Below are 19932 nucleotides of genomic sequence, written 5' to 3'. Positions count from 1 at the left end.
TCCACATGTGATCTGCAACATTTGTGCCAGCAACCTCACGAATTTTATGCACGGGAAAGGACGTTCAATTCCCTATGCAGTGCACATGATCTGGCATGGGCCAACTAACCAATTCAGTGGCTGCTACTTTTGTATGGTTCCTCCTATCAAGAAAGGAATACCTAAGAAGAAGAAGTGCACAGTGATCTATCCTAACATTCCATGTGCCATACGTCCGGTTCTACGTGGGGAAGGATTGCCAGTACCCGAACCAGCGACAGAGTACAAGATAACTTCTGATGGGGATTCTAAATGCCCTGAACCATGTACATCACAAGATCCAGAGTTTCTTCCAAATATATCAATTGATGATCCACAAAAACTGTCTTAAAATAAGTTAAGTGATCTAATTAGAGGTTTGGACCTCTCTAAAGCTATTGCTGAGATTTTAGCATCAAGATTGCTGCAGCGCAATTTTCTGGAAATCAATGTAAATGTTTCATTCTGCCGCAGAAGAGAACAATAATTCACTCCTTTTTTTGACATGCAAGATAGTCTTGTCGCATGTGTAGACATAATGGTCTAATGAAGGCTATCAGTATTAATTACATCCGTGATGAGTGGAGAGAGTGGAGACTCCTTATTGATTCGTCAGAGTCGAGCTAAAAAGCAGTGCTTTTACATATTGGTAATGAGCTTCCTTCTATTCCAGCTGGGCATAGTTTGCATATGAAAGAGTCATACTAAAACATGAAAATTTTACTACAAGCCATCAAATATAATGACTCTCAACGGCACATTTGTGTTGACTTGGAAGACTTGCACTGCCATTAGGTATGCAGTTAGGGTATACTAAATATTGCTGCTTGCTCTTTGAATGGGATAGCCGAGATCGTGCATCTCATTACAGTAAACATGAATGGCCACCAGAAAACCTCTTCAACCAGGCATAAAGAACATTAAGAGATAACCTCTAATAGACCGTAACAAGATTATGCTCCCGCCCTTGCACATCAAGTTGGGTCTCATGAAAACTTTGTTAAGGAAATAAACAAAGATGGTGACGAGTTTAAGTACTTAAGACAAAAATTCCCTTACTTAAGTGATGCCAAAGTGAAGGACAGCACCTTTGTAGGCCCACAGATTCGAGAGCTTTCTGGAGACCAACCATACTTTTGATGGAATCATACAAGGTGATGAGAAGCATGTATGGGAATGTTTTAAGACAGTCTGTTTACAGTTCTTAGGGAACAAACGAGCAATAAATTACAAGGACATTGCAGATAACATGTTGTCATGTTATGAAAAACTGGGTTGCAACATGTCAATGAAAATGCATTTCTTACATAGTCAGAACATGAAGTATTGCTGTCTCAGATAAACGTACGAAACATGCTTAGCTTACGACGCAATAGATAAATGAAACGTTGTAAATACACTAAAAATATAAATAAAGGAGAAGAACATTTGAAAAATTCTATCACCAACAACTGCGTCAAATATCGAAGAGATTAGTATCGTTGTTGGATTGCAAATGTAGGACGCTCACAGTCTGGAAATGGCAGTGTGAATCGCTAACTTGCCTACGACTCCGATGCAAATAACCTGAAATTGTGGAAGTGCCTTGCACACAGGATTCCATTGTGACCTATTGACGACATGGAGACAACAATGAATATTTATTACGAACGAAATACAATCATTAGTATTTCTTCCACAGTTTTCCACGAGTGGTTATGTTCCTGGCAGACCAAAGTACAGCCGTTTTTTCATCTACAGCATCGTGCTGAAGGTCAGGTCCTTCAGTCAATCAGAGGACTACTCTACCACTTCTGAATTATTAACTCAGAGTGATTCGATGAGCACTCTGTGATGTTTATAGCACTTATCCAGTCATAAAAGTTATCAGACGTCAATCTTGTCGCACGGCTTAGACCCGCCTCCCGTCCATCTCACAGTGATGTAACAGCTTGGTTTACTATTGCTATTGTGGAATCCACGCGATGATGCGATTCAGTCCAAATTCCTCACGGTTATTTCTCGTGTTCTGCTGTTTCCCATTCGAAACACTATTAGTATTTAGCTGGAACTGGACTCCAGCCCGAGAAAATAGCTTGTGCTGTTAGCACTACATGTTCTTTCTTCTAGTTATCGATGGACTATTGCTGACCATATTTCAGTGTATGCTGTTTGTCGCCACCGCAAATCAAGTTTCCTTTACAAAGAGTTAGAAAACGTGCCACCTATTTTAGCTGACTTCGCCGACTGCCTTAATTTAAATACCTTCGACAGAAAGTCTTAGTTTTCTTCATCCCACTGTGGTGCAGTAATCCTTTCTCTCAAAATTTCTTTAATGAACGTACTACAGTTTGGGAGACTGTTCAATCTGTACGATATTGCAGTGCCTGTGTTATTCCAAATTTCCAAAGGAACTTCGCATTGTAATTCGGAACAACACAGGCACTGCCATATGGCATTCACCTGGCGACACCGGCCAAGCGATTTTCAAGTAAAATATCTCCCCTGTACGGGAATACACATACTCGATGTACGAGTATAGGTCGTAGACGTGTGGTTGACGACATACGGAAGTCTGGGTATGCCCGTGAATCGTCCTCGGACAGACAAGTGGTAAGGCGACCGCTGGTGGTGAGCAGGAAACCCAGGTTGGACTCCCGGTCCGGCACAAATTTTCCCTGTCATCATTCCATTATACAGCTGACCGTTGTCCACATTTGCAACTGTTAATACATGTCATGTTCAATTTGTGTCCTAGTCAGATGTATCGTTACTGCAGCGATACTGGACTGGTATTAGGGGTTGGGTGCGGACGTGCCGATGTGGTAGGAGGCTGGACTTTTGCAATGACATGGTCAGTTCCCTTCCCCTTCCCCATCCTGGTCCAGTCTCATCTTCGTCACCGTCATTAATGTCGTCGACGTCTACGGGACGTTAAAGCCGAACATTTCTTCTTTACATCAGTGTACACCATCTTACTTTTCCGCTCCGTACAATATGACGATACACTAATAGTTGTGTTCGAAAGCCGACCACCTGAGCGCAGGGCAGGAAAAAACTGACAAACATCAAACTATGCTATCTTGGAAAAAGAAATGTTACTTATCGTAATATCCCTCAAACTAGAAATGCAGCTTTTCCCTTGATAAGATGGTTACAGCTATGAACTGAATCGGATCGATTCGCACAGAGATTTGTTCCTAATGTTTGCGTGGAGACGATCGATATCATTAACACCCGCTTGATTGTTGAAAGTAAACTGAGAAAACATAAGAAATAAATAAATGAAACTTACCGATCCTGCACTCCAGTTGCGTTCGACAACAGTTGTGATGTACAGAACATATGGACAGGCCAATATAATGCCGCGCATGCTTCTTCGTCTTACTATTCGACGGCATCTGAAATAAAAGCCACGATTAAATATACATTCACTTATTAACACGAAAACAATAAAAAACTGCGAATTACACTGAACACCTATTTTGCATCTGAAATGTGATGCATCAATTAATATGTATTTTCGTGGTTAGAATCAAAATTTACCTTTCAAAATGTTCCAGCACGAAAGGGCTCTTGTAGCTCATTTCCGTATTTCGATGTCTACTGTTTTTTTTTTTTTTGTTTACATGTCTAATTTTTTAATTTTTATTTCTCTTCGGTACAGGAGTCCTAAAAGATCTTAAAATCGACACTAGGTGGTAGCTGTGATGAAGGAAGAAGGTTGTATACATGGAAGAACCCTGGAGATACTAAGAGGTATCAGATAGATTATATAATGGTAAGACAGAGATTTAGGAACCAGATTTTAAAATTGTAAGACATTTCCAGGGGCAGATGTGGACTCTGACCACAATCTATTGGTTATGACCTGTAGATTAAAACTGAAGAAACTGCAAAAAGGTGGGAAATTAAGGAGATGGGACCTGGATAAACTGAAAGAACCAGAGGTTGTACGGAGTTTCAGGGAGAGCATAAGGGAACAATTGACAGGAATGGGGGAAAGAAATACAGTAGAAGAAGAATAGGTAGCTTTGAGGGATGAAGTATTGAAGGCAGCAGAGGATCAAGTAGGTAAAAAGACGAGGGCTAGTAAAAATCCTTGAGTAACAGAAGAAATATTGAATTTAATTGATGAAAGGAGAAAATATAAAAATGCAGTAAATGAAGCACGCAAACGTCTCAAAAATGAGATCGACAGGAAGTGCAATTTGGCTAAGCAGGGATGGCTAGATGACAAATGTAAGGATGTAGAGGCTTATCTGACTAGGGGAAAGATAGTTACTGCCTAGAGGAAAATTAAAGAGACCTTTGGAGATAAGAGAACCACTTGTATGAACATCAAGAGCTCAGATGGAAACCCAGTTCTAAGCAAAGAAAGGAAGGCAGAAAGGTGGTAAGAGTATATAGAGGGTCTATATAAGGGCGATGCACTTGAGGACAATATTATGGAAATGGAAGAGGATGTAGGTGAAGATGAAATGGGAGAAATGATAATGCGTGAAGAGTTTGACAGAGCACTGAAAGACCTGAGTCGAAACAAGGCCCCCGGAGTAGACAACATTCCATTGGATCTACTGACGGCCTTGGGAGAGCCAGTCCTGACAAAACTCTACCATCTGGTGAGCAAGATTTTGAAACAGGCGAAATACCCTCAGACTTCAAGAAGAATACAATAATTCCAATCCCAAAGAAAGCAGGTGTTGACAGATGTGAAAATTACCGAACAATCAGTTTAATAGGACACAGCTGCAACATACTAACACGAATTCTTTACAGACGAATGGAAAAACTAGTAGAAGCCGACCTCGGGGAAGATCAGTTTGGATTCCGTAGAAACACTGGAACACGCGAGGCAATACTGACCCTACGACTTATCTTAGAAGAAAGATTAAGGAAAGGCAAACCTATGTTTCTAGCATTTTAGACTTAGAGAAAGCTTTTGACAATGTTGACTGGAATACTCTCTTTCAAATTCTGAAGGTGGCAGGGGTAAAATACAGGGAGCGAAAGGCTATTTACAATTTGTACAGAAACCAGATGGCAGTTATAAGAGTTGAGGGACATGAAAGGGAAGCAGTGGTCGGGAAGGGAGTAAGACAGGGTTGTAGCCTCTCCCCGATGTTATTCAATCTGTATATTGAGCAAGCAGTAAAGGAAACAAAAGAAAAATCCACGGAGAAGAAATAAAAACTTTGAGGTTCGCCGATGACATTGCAATTCTGTCAGAGACAAAAAATGGCTCTGAGCACTATGGGACTTAACATCTATGGTCATCAGTCCCCTAGAACTTAGAACTACTTAAACCTAACTAACCTAAGGACATCACACAACACCCAGCCATCACGAGGCAGAGAAAATCCCTGACCCCGCCGGGAATCGAGCCCGGAAACCCGGGCGTGTGAAGCGAGAACGCTACCGCACGACCACGAGATGCGGGCTGTCAGAGACAGCAAAGGACTTGGAAGAGCAGTTGAGAGGAGGATATAAAATGAACATCAACAAAAGCAAAACGAGGATAATGGAATGTAGTCGAATGAAGTCGGGTGATGCTGAGGCAATTACATTAGGAAATGAGATACTTAAAGTTTTGCTATTTGGGAAGCAAAATAACTGATGGTGGTCAAAATAGAGAGGATATAAAATGTAGACTGGCAATGTCAAGGAAAGCGTTTCTGAAGAAGAGAAATTTGTTAACATCGAGTATAGATTTAAGTACCACAAAGTCGTTTCTGAAAGTATTTGTATGGAGTGTAGCCATGTATGGAAGTGAAACAAGGACGTAAATAGTTTGGACAAGAAGAGAATAGAAGCTTTCGAAATGTGGTGCTGCAGAAGAATGCTGAAGATAAATGGGTAGATCACATAACTAAGGAGATATTGAATAGGACTGGGGAGAAGAGAAGTTTGTGGCACAACTTGACTAGAAGAAGGGATCGGTTGGTAGGACATGTTCTGAGGCATCAAGGGATCACCAATTTGGTACTGGAGGGCAGCGTGGAGGGTAAAAATCGCATAGGGAGACCAAGAGATGACTACATTAAGCAGATTCAGAAGGATGTAGGTTGCAGTAGGTACTGGGAGATGAAGAAGCTTACACAGGATAGAGTAGAATGGAGAGCTGCATCAAACCAGTCTCAGGACTGAAGACCGCAACAACAACAACAATCCAAATTATCCTCGAGAATCGTACGTACGCACTAGCACGTCTCGCACTAACATTAATCCGTCGGCCGCTGTCGATTTTTTTATCCGTCATATTCAGGGGATGAGCACGTGTCCTCATAACCATGTCCAGATGTGTGTATAAATGAACTTGCAGCACGCCTCGAAGAAGTTGGTGACGTTCCCACCGCAAATTATAAAACTAGATGGCAGATTAGCGCTGACATTTTAGATCCGGCGACTGATAGTTGCGGAACTGACTCGGCTCCAACACAGAGATTTTACTACAGAATGCCAAAGCTATGTACTCCGAGTCAGTAACGTGTACAGTTTAACAATCAGACGGCTACAGAGTAATCAGATTAACAATGCAGAGAAACACAGAGAACTGAAAAGGTAAACAGACTTCATTACACGTGCTATAGTAAGAGTTGGTGATTCGCTTTCAGTGAATAATACATGAATATTAATTAACAGGAGGAGAAAAATGAAAACAGGAATGGTATATATTCCTGATAACGGGTAACAAGCTTGCGTGTGAATTTCAACTTGCTCTCACTCGTCGAGTTTAATTTGTACAGCGAGGGATCAAACACATTCACAACAGCTACCTCTTTTAAACTGACTGACCATTATAACCGAAATGCGTTTCGCATTGATCGTCCAGTTCCACAAAGTGCCAGAACTGGGTCAGTTCGTCTCGGTCTCCGCCGTAATGCCGATATTACCCGCGCGCAGAAGATGCATTACTCAGAGACTCCTACGACGTGCCGTCGGCAGGAATAACGTACTAGGGAGACAAAGGCACAATGGAATCGTCTCTAGCCCGATCGATGGCAGGTGTCCTTGAATAGCTGCAGAGGACAGCAATCGATAAGGCGACGAACGAGTCAACTTACCGAATGCGCTGTTTACGGACGCGCAGTCGAAAGGGCCGACAGACAGCTCGTGACAGCCTAAAGAGCGTACCGAACAGCGTAGATACAAACAAAACATACATCGTCAGAAAAAGGATAGTTTCGAGAGCCCAAAGCGAAACCTCTAATCTGCATACTAATATCTATACAATGTGTTCAAAACAAAAAAGGCTCCCATATTCGTACAAAAGGCATTCCTGGTGGAAACTAGAATAATGTCTTATAAAATAACGTCCGGAAACAAATACTATTTTAGGTACGGGCCATGTTACTAACTCAAGAACGGTCAGTATTCAGCGGCGTTAAAGTTCAACCTAAGATATGCGTAGGAAGAAGTTAGTTAGTTACGTGTTCCATTGATCAATAGCACGGATAAACCGTTATGATGTGGAACGTGTCAAATGCACAAGAAATGCGCAGAGGAAACAAGTCTTTTTTTTACATTACAGTCTTATACCTATATTATCTATCCCATTCCTTTAAATGGCACAAAATGCATATACTCATATTCAAGAATTCATCTATGGTATAGAAGAAGTTGTCAAGGAGGTATGATTTCAGTTTGTTTTTGAAACTATTGCTGCTGTCTGTCAGACATTTTATTTCATCTGGTAATTTATCAAAAGGTTTTATAGCAGGATATTTTGCCCCTTTCTGTGCCAAAGATAGGTTAAGCAAAGGATAGTGTAGGTCTTTCTTTTTTCTGGTATTTTAATCATGAATGTCGTTGTTGATTGTAAACTGGTCCATGTTGTTGAGAAAAAATTTCATTACTGAGTAAATGTACCGTGAAGCAGTTGTAAGAATTCCTAACTTTTTAATCAGATGTCTACAAGATGCGCGACTATGAACCCCATCCATTATTCTAACTACTTTATTTGGAGCAGTGAATACCCTTTGCTTTTAAGAGCTGAATTGCCCCAGAATATTATTCCGTATGACATCAGAGAATGGAAGTATGCAAAGTATGTTAGCTTACTACTTCCTACATCCTCAAAATTGGCAATTATTCTGATTACAAAAGTTGCAGAACCTAGACGCTTTACGAGATCCAAAATATGAATTTCTCATCTATATGTACACCCAAAAACTTAGTATGTAGCTTCTGAAGGTACGTACACTCCTGCTTCCAGTTCGTAGGAAACAGCGTCACTACGCAAGATCACAGTTCTGCTAATGAAGTCTAAGACGAAGAGCTGAACTTTCACAGTTCACAGCTTCCATTTTGTTTACGAATGAAATGGGATTCATGTTAGTGACGGAGACTGTCAGGATACGCAATAATGAGCGGTAGCGATCTTGAACACATTTAGTGCCAACAGACAGTGGTATTCGTTTTCGGATATACGTAGAAATTTTTTCTAGTTTTGAGTGGTACTATCTCACCTACGAATATGACACTTTTGAAACTCCGTTTACGTTACCTATAATGCAACACGCAGCAGCAGAGGAATACTCTACCACCTGCAAGAAAACTGAGTGCTTCTATCTTCAAATCAGGCTATATCTGAGCAGAAAATGTTAATGATAATTTTACTAGAGAAAACGGACGATGGATTTCGGTAGTAAATACAACGTTTACAACATATGTGGCTTAATACATCAGAGTCTTGCTCGGCTGTTCTATGCCTGTCTTGTTTACAACTGATGCTTTTTTGGAAATTGGCGGCTGTCGCTTTGTACACAATATCATCGAAAACTTAATGTTTATGCAAGCTCTTAATTTACTTATTGCTATGCCTTGACGTAAAAGTGATGATTAAAAGTGTGAGTTATTGGCATATACTGCGCAATACTAATGCCGCTAAATGTTTACTGTATAGCTGATTACACTATGTATTTACATGTGGTGCCAAGAACCATTCGTCGTTTCCCCCAATCCACTTTCTGTTTGGCGATAACACGCACCATCGACCCTCTACGAGCTGCTCTCCGAACTAATCAGGGACTGGAATATTTATTTCTCGTATACAGTAAACCCTCACACCAACAAGATCAGAGTCCTAGCGACATTCGTTTTCTGCACTCTGCCCTACAGCCAAGATAACGTTTCTCACCCGCGCCGAATACTACGCTAATGGCTCTGTATTGCTACAAGTTTGCTTCTCATTCCTGAACGGATGTAATGAGGAGAACGTAATACTCTGAGCAGCGCAGAAGGATGGGTTTCCTGGGGCTGCAATTGACTGGTGACTCGATAGAACAGTGAAACCGCAGACACATTCAGCAATGCCGCCAAATACTTTAAAGGAACTACTCCAATTTCCTTCTTACGATGCACTGATAGATCAAATTACTCAAAAAATGGTTCAAATGGCTCTGAGCACTATGGGACTTAACATCGGAGGTCACCAGTTCCCTAGAACGTAGAACTAGTAAAACCTAACTAACCTACGGACATCACACACATCCATGCCCGAGACATGATTCGAACCTCCAGCCGGCAGATCAAATTATTCTTAGAAGTGCATGACACTTTTTATATTTCTTCTTGTTTTTTGCTAAAAGAGGTTCTAAATATAACCAACGAAAATCAAAAATTACAAAAATAGGTTCAATAGAAATCACTCTTAGCAAAGCGCTTTAAAATGGCTCTCTTTTGTCAGCAGGCACACACAGACACACACCCCCAAGGATTCTTTTAAGTTTACATTTAACATTTAAATCGACTCTGTGGGCGAGTTGTCCCTTATGTACACCTAAACTTCATGTTTCACTTACGTCGCAGCAGCTCCCACGCCGATATTAAATCTGTTTATGAACCATCAAGACTGTTTGCAGTACCCATGGTGTTGAGTCTAGTTGGCGCACTTTTCGAGCCGCGTATGTTTGTGATTCAGAAGTTAAAATAGCTGCCGAGAGATAAATACTACTGTTGCGATCCTGCACTCAGACGCTATGTCGAAACACCAACTTCACCACGATGTAATTCATCCATTGTCATTGTCAGAGTAGTAGTTTCGAGTTGATGATGTGCGAGAATAGCTCGCAGCTATCCTAGAAAAAAACCAAACAAAAAGAACGAGCTTACTGCGCAGTAATTTTGGACGATGTGAATTCTGTGCCTATAGCTTGACTGCTCTGTACAGCTACAGTTATAAAACTAATCAGGTTTTGAACGCCTTTTCTTTTTGTATGAATATGAAGATGATTGGCGATCTTGTAACTCTCCAAGAGTGAAATTATAATGAAATCCAGCCCATTAGCCGCTGACAAGGGTTGATAAGTATCAGCGGGGGCAGTAGAAAATGTGTGAGCCAACCAGGCCTCGAACCCGGAACCTCCTGCTTACATGGCAGACGCTCTATCCGATTGAGCCATCGAGGACACAGAGGATTGTGCGACTGCAGGGACCTATCTCTGGCACGCTCCCCCTGAGATCCACTTCTCCAACTTACTGTCCACACACTACATTTGTAGTGCCCCTGCCCACTACACTCATTACTCGCGGCAGTCAATCTAACGATTTCTGTAAGAGTTTGAGCAATGTGAATGCATCCGCACTGAAAAAGATCATTGGCCGGTAAGCCTTATCTATATGAAGATGGTATCCGTTATTTCGGACATGTACTCACATTGCTCAAAAATTTGATTGTAATTTCATTTTCTTTTTGTTGTTCATTTCACCAGCTCACAGATGATGTTCAGATGTGTGTGAAATTTTATGGAACTTAACTGCTAAGGTCATCAGTCCTTAAGCTTACACACTACTTAACCTAAATTACCCTAAGGACAAACACAAACACCCTTGCCCGAAGGAGGACTCGAACCTCCGCCAGGACCAGCCGCACAGTCCATGATTGCAGCGCCCTAGACCGCTCGGCTAATCCCGCGCACCAGTTCACACAAGTAGCAGAATTTGTTCCTTTATTCTCCTGCAATAGTATGCGTGTAATGTGAATCCTATTCGTACACAGAGTCGGAAGTGTGTCTAAACTACTTCTCTAAATTCACGAAAATGTATACTCTTTTGTGCCTACTCGATATCTTGTCACTGGTTGATGTGCGTTGGTTGTTTAAACAAGCGCCACGGATTCTCAACGTAAAATTAACTCTTCCGGAAAACGCAAGGAAAGTAGCCGCAACAGTGCGTTCTGTGCTTTCACAGTGGACACCGAACAACACAATACAACGGGCGAACACAGTTACTTTAAATTCGGCTGCCGCACCACATAGGGACCACAGAACAGCCAATACTATTCGCGACACGAAGAGCGGAAATGACGCGAAAATGTCACGGGTTACTGACTCGACAATGGGGCAGAATAGCTCTGAATATGTTGACACCTCACATTTCTATACGTACCAATGAAACAATTAATTGGTTAGGTATCCTTGAATATGTCATGGCTACATTAGCAGCCTGTGACCCGTCGAACAATGGGTTTCGGAGGGGATATATTGTATGAGATTCACTTTTACACTTTTGTTTGCGTTTGTGGATGGCGCGTGGGAAGAAAGATTATCGCATCCTCTAAGTTCGCACATCTTTAATTTTACTGTCATGCACGATATCCGTGTTGGAGGAAGTAACTTGTTTTGGAACGGGGGTTCTAGGAATTCTGTGACTAAAGCTTTCATGTAGAGTCTCCCACGGGGCTTTGTTGAGTCTTTGGGACTCTCATGCTGTCTCAACAAATTCATGACGAAGCGCCTCTATGTCTTCCGTCAGTTCAACTTAATAAGGGTCTCAGGCGGTAGAACAAGTCTCAATAAAAATGTCGTACCAATGGGTGCTGCTCCAGTGGCCGGTTTGATGAGACACACGACTCACCATGAATATACCGATCTATCGAGGGGGGCTTTCCGTTCGACCGTCATGGGCGTGGCAGAGAAAAGACAATAAAGTTGAAGTTCTTTCGACCAGGACGAGGTCTAGTGTTCCTTCTCACCAGCTGCGAACCCTACCCTGCGTATACCCGCAGAATACGCTATCTGATCGAAAGTATCCGGATATCTCTATGTAATGCGTAACTGACCACTAGACGTCACAAGAGGTGGAGAGGTGGGCCGCCAGTATAAAAAAAGAAGGAAAGAAAACGGTAACTGCGAAAACACGTCGACACATTTTAGCGCATTGGATACTGCTTACAGCAGCGAAAAAATTCAAAGACCATAACTGATCGTATTAGCGTGACAATGTACTCTGTCACAACAGCATACGTAAGGCAATGGTTTGAGGAGAATAACAAACCTGAAATGGCCTGGCCTGCCCTAAGTACCAACCTGAGGCCAATGGAACACCACTGGGATGACTTAGAACGTCCAATTCGCTCGTGAACTCAGCGCCCAACATCACTACATTCTCTGGTTTCGGCTCTTGGAGAAGAATGGGCTGCCTTTCCTCTACAGACCTATTACTCACCTTATTGAGTTCAAGCGTCATAAAGGCATAGGGTGGACATGCCCCCTATTAATGTCCACAAGTAGGTTCCGGAATACTTCTGATCGGATAGTGAATGCGGGCGAGAAATAGCAGAATCCTGATGTGGAGCCGAGGAAGGAACTCGTGACCACGTTCTCTTTCATTTATCTGAATTCTTGCAGGTTGCTTCGAAGGTGAGACAGTTTCTGCTTTCATTTGATGTATAGGAAAGACTTCGGCAGGTAAGAGACGCTTGAGAGATTGGCCAATAAAGTTTCAAACAAGTGTCGGTAGGAACACTGTGTATGTAGAAGAGCCTAGTGTCAAGTTCGTAACCTAAGCCAAGTCATGACTCAATTGGTCGATCCGGGACAGCCAGACTCGAACCGCTTTAAATGCTGTGATAGGATATGGAGGCAATAGCGCAAGATGAGGCACTGTTTTTTAAGGAAATAGAAGAGGTCACGTCTTGATCTGATTTGATGTCACCTGTCCGTGCACCCCCTTCACCTCCTCCAGTACTCATACCACATGCCAGACTACCGTTGAATAACTGAATAACACGTTCTACGATTTATAATGTTGTTGTTGTTGTTGGTTGTGGTGGTGATATGGGTGGTATCGGTAGTAGTGATAGTTTCTACTTAAAAGAAAACCACGAACACTGGTTAGCATGATAATAGCGGACTGTTTGTTCGAAGGCAGGGATCGGAACTCGACAGGACTAGGTCGTTAAGGTTAAATGGCCATGCAACTCGTCAAATAAATTTTAGTGAAACATTTCATTAGCTGCAAATTGCATAGAACAATGTACAGTTCATTTTTATTTCCAGGTGCTGGACCTTATCGTAATAAACAATCAAAAAATGCGCGTGATAGTGAGTGATTACTGGATTAGTCGATGATGCGGAATTTAACCCCGAAAAACTTCGTGGCACTGTGTGCCGGTTCGGAAGTCGGACCTGTGGCCTCTGCGCTCGACAGGAAATCCCTCCGTGGACAGAGCTACCCGCCCGCTGCTCACTACCCGCCTCCGCAGCGTTACCTCCGTCAGTACCTCTTCCCTAGCCCGCAAGTATGGAAGGTAGAGCAATTGACGGCGGAAAGGTCCCTGTTTGGCACGCATCTTTAACCTGCTAGGAAGCTTCGAATCAGTGAACACTCCACTGCAGAGAGCAAATTCATTTCCTCATTTGAGTCACTATATTACCCGTAGATGGTTTACAATTTCTAAAGGTAGTTTTGATCCGTCGTCACAACTACGAGAAAATGAGGGCTTTTCTCATCAGGTGCGTTTTGCTTTATAAAAGTAAAGCATCATCTGTGGTCTGTAATTAAGAACATTTACAATTTGATTTGTTTTCTAACACTAAGAACATTTCGTTAACAAATTGTTTGTTTTCATTTACAGTAATTTCTGCTTGGTTTCTCGCCTACATAAGGAATTGCCACGCTGCTTTTCAGAACTATGCATTTTTTACGTTCAACGGAGCACAGTTTCGTACACCTCTCTTCACTGTTTATTTGTATACTTCTGTGTCCGTGTTTTGTAGTTTCCCCAACAATGCCACTAGTTTTTCTTTGATCTACATTTTTTTTCCTCTCTCTGTAGTTCATTATATGTGTGTTAGTCTATTTAATTATGTTACTCTGTATTTATGTACGGCGTAAGAGAAATGAAGCAGCATTGATGGAGTTTCAATTTCATTACACTTCTTGCCCCCCTCACCTTTCTCCTCCAATTCACTCTCCATCACACTACTATGCATTTAGTGTACACTCAACTATGATTCTTCCTCCACCCACCTACTCACCACACAAAATTTAAACTCCATCACTACTGCTTCATTTATCTTACACAGTAAATAACTACACAGTAACATAATTAAATTGGATAACACACATATAACAAATTATAAAGGGAGAGGAGGGGGGGAGAGGAGACACAGAGAATATGGTTGAAAGAAAAACAAATGGCAATGTTGGTAAAACTACAAAGCACGATAAACACTTACGAGTATAGAAACAAACAGTGAACAGCGGTGTATGAAACTGCGCTGTATTAAGTGTAAGAAATGCATAGTTTGGCAAAGCGGCGTAAAATTATACAATTGTGAATGCCTTGCAACAGTTATGGTACCAATAGAGAAAAAGAGAAACACTAAAAAATGTGAAGAGCACCGAACCATCAGTCTAATTTCTCATGCAGCTAAAGTGTTGCTGACAGTGTTGAATAGAAGGCTATATGGCAAATTGGATAGAGGGACTGCAGAGCAACAGTTCGGATTTAGAAGAGGTAAACGAACAAGAGATGCTGTTGGCCTGTTAAGAACTATAGGGGAATGGTATATGGAAAAATGTAGAGAAATCTTTGCTGCTTTTATAGATTTAGAAAAGGCTTTTGACTGAGTTCAGTGGAACAAGTAGCTGTATATTTTGAAGAGGAAAGGAGTAGATTGGAAAGAGAGACGACTAATACAGAATCTATATTTATACCAGAAAGTAACTATAACGACTGGAAATGAAATGTCAGAAGGAAGCAGCATTGGACGAGGTGTTAGACAAGGTTGTTGCCTTTCCCCGCCGGCCGAAGTGGCCGTGCGGTTCTAGGCGCTGCACTCTGGAACCGCGAGACCGCTACGGTCGCAGGTTCGAATCCTGCCTCGGGCATGGATTTGTGTGATGTCCTTAGGTTAGTTAGGTTTAAGTAGTTCTAAGTTCTAGGGGACTAATGACCTCGGAAGTCGAGTCCCATAGTGCTCAGAGCCATTTGAACCATTTTTTGCCTTTCCGCGCTGTTGTTTAACGTATACCTTTAAGAGATTATTGCGAAGAGCTTAGATGGGCAAAGAGGAATATGTATTGGTGGAAAGAGAAGAGAATGTATAAGATTTGGTGATGAGATTGTATTAGTGGCAGAAAGTGAGCGGACAGTGAATAACATGCTGAATGATCTGAATGAAGCCTGTGTGGAATATGGTATGCAAATAAACACAGCAAAAGCAAAGAGTATGGCCATCAGTACAAGACGCAGAGTGTAAAATATTAAAATAGGACAATCTACTATTAGCCAAGTAAGTGAATTTAAATATCTCGGAAGCACAATAACTGAAGACTTGAGATGTCACCAGGAGGTCAAAACTCAAATTGCCATAGCGAAGGAGACATTCAACATAAAGAGGAGACTCTTATGTGGCAAATTAAAGGACTAAGGAAAAGGCTTGGCAAATGTTTTGTCTGGAGTGTGGCACTATATGGGGCAGAAATATGGACCCTGGCACCATATGGGGCAGAAACATGGACCCTGAGACGGTAGGATGAAAAAATGTTGGAAGCATTTGAGATGTGGATGTGGAGGAGAATGGAGGGAATAAGCTGCATGGAAAGAGTGAGTAATGAAGGAGATACAAGATGATAGATAACATGAAGGGAAGAGGAAATTATGCAGCGCTTAAGAGGATGCCAGAAGACCGGACAGCTTGGAGAACTACCATGTGAAAACCTGCCTTTTGGCAGAACACTAATGATGAGTGGCGAATGAAGAAAGGAACCACAAACAGACCAATAACTGACGCTTTACTTCAATAAACCGAAACGCATCTCGTGAGAAACACACACATTTTCTGCAGTTGTAACGACGGAACAAAAATACCCGAAGAAATTGTAAATTAATTCTCTAACCACCCTAGTTTGAAATTTATTTGCTGGTTGTGTCCTAATTTAATTACTGTTTACGAAGCAAGTGGAGTCGCCTAGGTGTCCTTGTGTTGAAATGTGGTGAGAGTGTCGCTGTAGTCGTTTTGCAAAGGCCATACTGCTGGGAACCAGCAGGTGGCAGGAGAGGAGTGAGTGAGTGAGTGCGACGCTGGCTGCCCCAGGGCGGGGGCGCGGCGCGGCTGTGACAGCGGCGGGCCACTCCGCTGCCGGCGCCGGCTGTGAGATAAGCGCCGTGACGCGACGGCGCGGGACAGCCGGCACACAGCACAGCACAGCACAGCACACCGGCGCAGCGGCTGCCGTTGTCTGCCGCCTCTCGCCTGCGATACGCCACGCCGCGAACCGCGGCCGCTCTGCTACCCGTCCTGGAATTTCCACTCGCTCTTACCGTCTCAGTACTCGAGTGGCTTACACGTTCATTTATTTTATTTACTTCTGTTCGAGTCTGGTGTAGTCGTGAGTAAGGAATTCTTTCTTTACTGCGCCAAATCACAGGTGACTGCGTAATACACTGACGAATAAATAAATAAATAATAATAATAATCGCAGCTCCACGAAGGAGTTGGAGTACGTAAACGGAAGTTTGTAGGAGTCTTTCTACACTTGAAACATGATGAATTCATATTTTACGTCAGTCGCATAAGAGGGCCGTTAGTAGCACCAATACGACGATACAAACCAGGTTTGCTTTAAATACTCACGGTAACGGGCGTGTACGTTAGTTACCTTTTCAGAAGGGATGTGGTGAGTTGACGTTGGTCAAGAATGCCTATGAGGTGACAAAGAAGCCTTTATCAGCATCTTACCGAGTTTGAACGAGGTCTTGTAACAAGGCTACGGGAATCTGGATGTTCCTTCTGCGTACTGAAGAAAAACTTGGCAGGAGTGTAGCCACTCTGCATGATTACTGGCGGGGTCTCCAGATGACCACATGGCAGTACCGAGAGGGAACATCATCGTGGTCGTTGTATGGCTCTACCGCAATGTGAGCAGCAGTTGGCACCACGGTGACACAACGAACTGTTATAATCGGTTACTTCAAGGACAGCTCCGAGCCACATGCTCTGTAGAGTGCATTCCACTGATTCCAAACCACTGCCATTTGCGACTTCAGTGGTGTCAAGCGAGAGCTCACTGGAGGGGAGGACGGAGGTCTGTTGTGTTCTCTACTGAAAGGTCGTTCTTCCTCTGTGCTAGTGATGGCTGTGCGTTGCTTAGGAGGAGAGCTGTTGAGGGCCTCCAACCAACCTGTCTACGTACTACGCGCACTGGACCTGTAGTTGTGGTACGCGTGTACCAATCTGGTCATTCGAGCTGTTGTGGCGTTATTCATAAGCAGTAGTCCAGTGTGTCGTTACCAACAGCGCAACCGCTGTTTTAACCCAACATGCTCTACAGAGTGTCGACAAGTTGCCTTTGGCCGCTCGAGAAACAGATCTGTCTCAAATCGAGCACATACGGGACGCCAACGGGTGGCGACAACAACGTCATCCACAAACAGCCATGTATTGACCGACCAAATACAACAGGCACATCCCACAAATTAACATCCCTTCTTGTACAACACAACGCATGAACACTTGCATGCCTTCATTCAATATTATGCTAGATACAACGGTTATTAACGTACTAGCATTTCACATTTGTCATGGCTTATCTCGCACTTAAATTGACCTATCATCTTGCAATGTTAATCACTCAAATATGTTACTTAGAAGACAAATGTACTCCCCAAATTTCATTACTCTACGTTAATTACTTTTCCATGTCGTCAGTGTAGAAGAGAGTATGTCTCTGACAGAACCACTGTTTGGAGAGCATGATGGTCTCGACATGAAAGGCTAGGGCTGGCTACCATAATACTCGCAGTATGACAGATGACTGACTAATGCAGGAAGAAGAGATGAATTACTTGTCTCTGAAACACAACGAATGACACTTTAACACTTTGTCGACGTAACCGACGTCACTGAGGTTCAGGAGAGTTACCTAGAGTATGCACGACGAGACTTCACATTATGTAGTTGCGTGGTTGCTACGTGGCAGTGGCACCAACCGAAATGCCAAATGTGACAGTACCATCGTGTTACTTGTATACAACTTTAAGACTGTTGAGCTACTCACCGTGCCAAATTCTGGTCGTGTCAAAAACTGATTTATGCTAACCAGCTTTCCAGCCACTGGATGTTCATCGTCGGATGACATTCACAGGAGCTTCATCTTTTGAGGCCAAGTTCAGCTAGTCGCTGAAATTGTAAAGCTAGTTTAAACATAATCCCAAAGAGTAGCTCCACTTGGATCAAAATATATAGTTCCTGGAAACACCATTTGAGAATAAGCCTGAAAAGATTCGAAAGGTGGCTAGTGTACAAATAAAAAGTTTTAAAATTATCATTAAGGGACTGGAGGCACATAAAAATCATCCGCTATCTTAACCACAGTCGTAGAGTTTACATTCCAGAAAGTATTTTTAAAAAGGGCAGTATGTGATATATTGGCACTCTGCAATATGTAGGAAACAAAGTACTCGGTCCAGCACATTAATGTATCCACCGCCTACGTTCGAGTCAATGTGTAGTAACCATTGTCAGACGGCAGTACTAGCAGTGGACAGTATATACAGCATGCCAGTGGTAGGGGGCGGGGGGGGGGGGGGGGGGACGCAGAAGACAGTTCAGTCGTTGTCGTACCACGGAAATGGACCGATTTATCTGACGTCCTAAAGGGCATCATCATTGGCATTTCTGAAACGGCTAATTTTGTAAACTGTTCTCACGCCGCCATGATAAAGCAAACCGTACATGGCAAAGTAGCGCTACCCAAAACCAGCGCCGAGGCAACTGTGGTGCCTCATGAGCCACATTTGATAGAAGTGACAGACGAATATGGAGATGTGTAAGGGCGAACACGCGTGCAACTGTTGAGCAACTGATCGCCCACATGTACCAACGGGCTACCAACAGTGTCTCCTCAACGAACGTTCCGTGAACGTTGCTGCCTACGGGCCTGATGAAGGAGGCGCCGTTTCGTAACCCGGTCTCTACAAGGCGCCAAAGTGATGTGGAGCGATGCCGAGTCATGACCGATCAAGCACCGTCCACAACTCAACGGAGATTTGGTCGTAGCTATGACCATTCTGTGCACCTCTCGCTGGATGCGTCCCACATCTGTTCAATGGGATTGATGCCAGGTGATTTGGGAAGCCCACAATCATCCCTCACGTCCTTGGTGTCTTCTCTAACTATACAGTGTTTTTTTGTGATACAAGAGCAACTTTTAATGATGAAAAAGGTAAATAACTTACAGAAATGTTTATTACTGCACTGAATGTAGTGTGCCTCCGAGTTTTCTTCCCGCCTAACACTGTTAGTTTCCAAGGTTCCCGTTATTTGGCATGAGCAAATGAGTTATTACGACAGTCATCATGAAGTCGTAGAACAGTGCAGAGCGTACACAGTGTTGTTTACGGTTTCATGAATCCAAATCCGCTACTACACTTCAGAGACAGTTCATGACTAATTATCGTAAGCCACCACCTCAACGTCAAACTGTTTTGAATTGGTACACTCACTTCACAAAAACTGGCGGCGTATCTCACACGACGCCTGGTCAGGGTCGGCCAGCAGTCTTCGACGCAGCAACTAAACAAGTTCGGCAGTCTTACATCCGTAGTCCCGGTAAATCAACGAGACGTGTCAGCTTAGAATTGAATTTGCCTGGTGTTACAGTAAGTAACGTACTACGGAAACGTCTGTCATTCAAATACTACAA

The 19932-nt window shown here is 42.8% G+C and overlaps 1 protein-coding gene across 1 annotated transcript in view; it reads right to left on the bottom strand.

The window, feature by feature from the left end:
- Positions 1-19932, bottom strand: part of LOC126363182 (uncharacterized) — a 1127484-nt gene that overhangs the window by 172040 nt on the left and 935512 nt on the right. Inside the window, exon 9 of the mRNA XM_050007943.1 lies at positions 3293-3398. Within this exon, the coding sequence (XP_049863900.1) occupies positions 3293-3398 (106 nt within the window). The remainder of the gene's footprint in view (positions 1-3292; positions 3399-19932) is intronic.

Source organism: Schistocerca gregaria, chromosome 1 (assembly GCF_023897955.1).
Source record: "Schistocerca gregaria isolate iqSchGreg1 chromosome 1, iqSchGreg1.2, whole genome shotgun sequence".
Lineage (NCBI taxonomy): Eukaryota > Metazoa > Arthropoda > Insecta > Orthoptera > Acrididae > Schistocerca > Schistocerca gregaria.
Note: the sequence above shows the minus strand (reverse complement) of the source record. Positions and strands in the feature narration are given on the sequence as shown.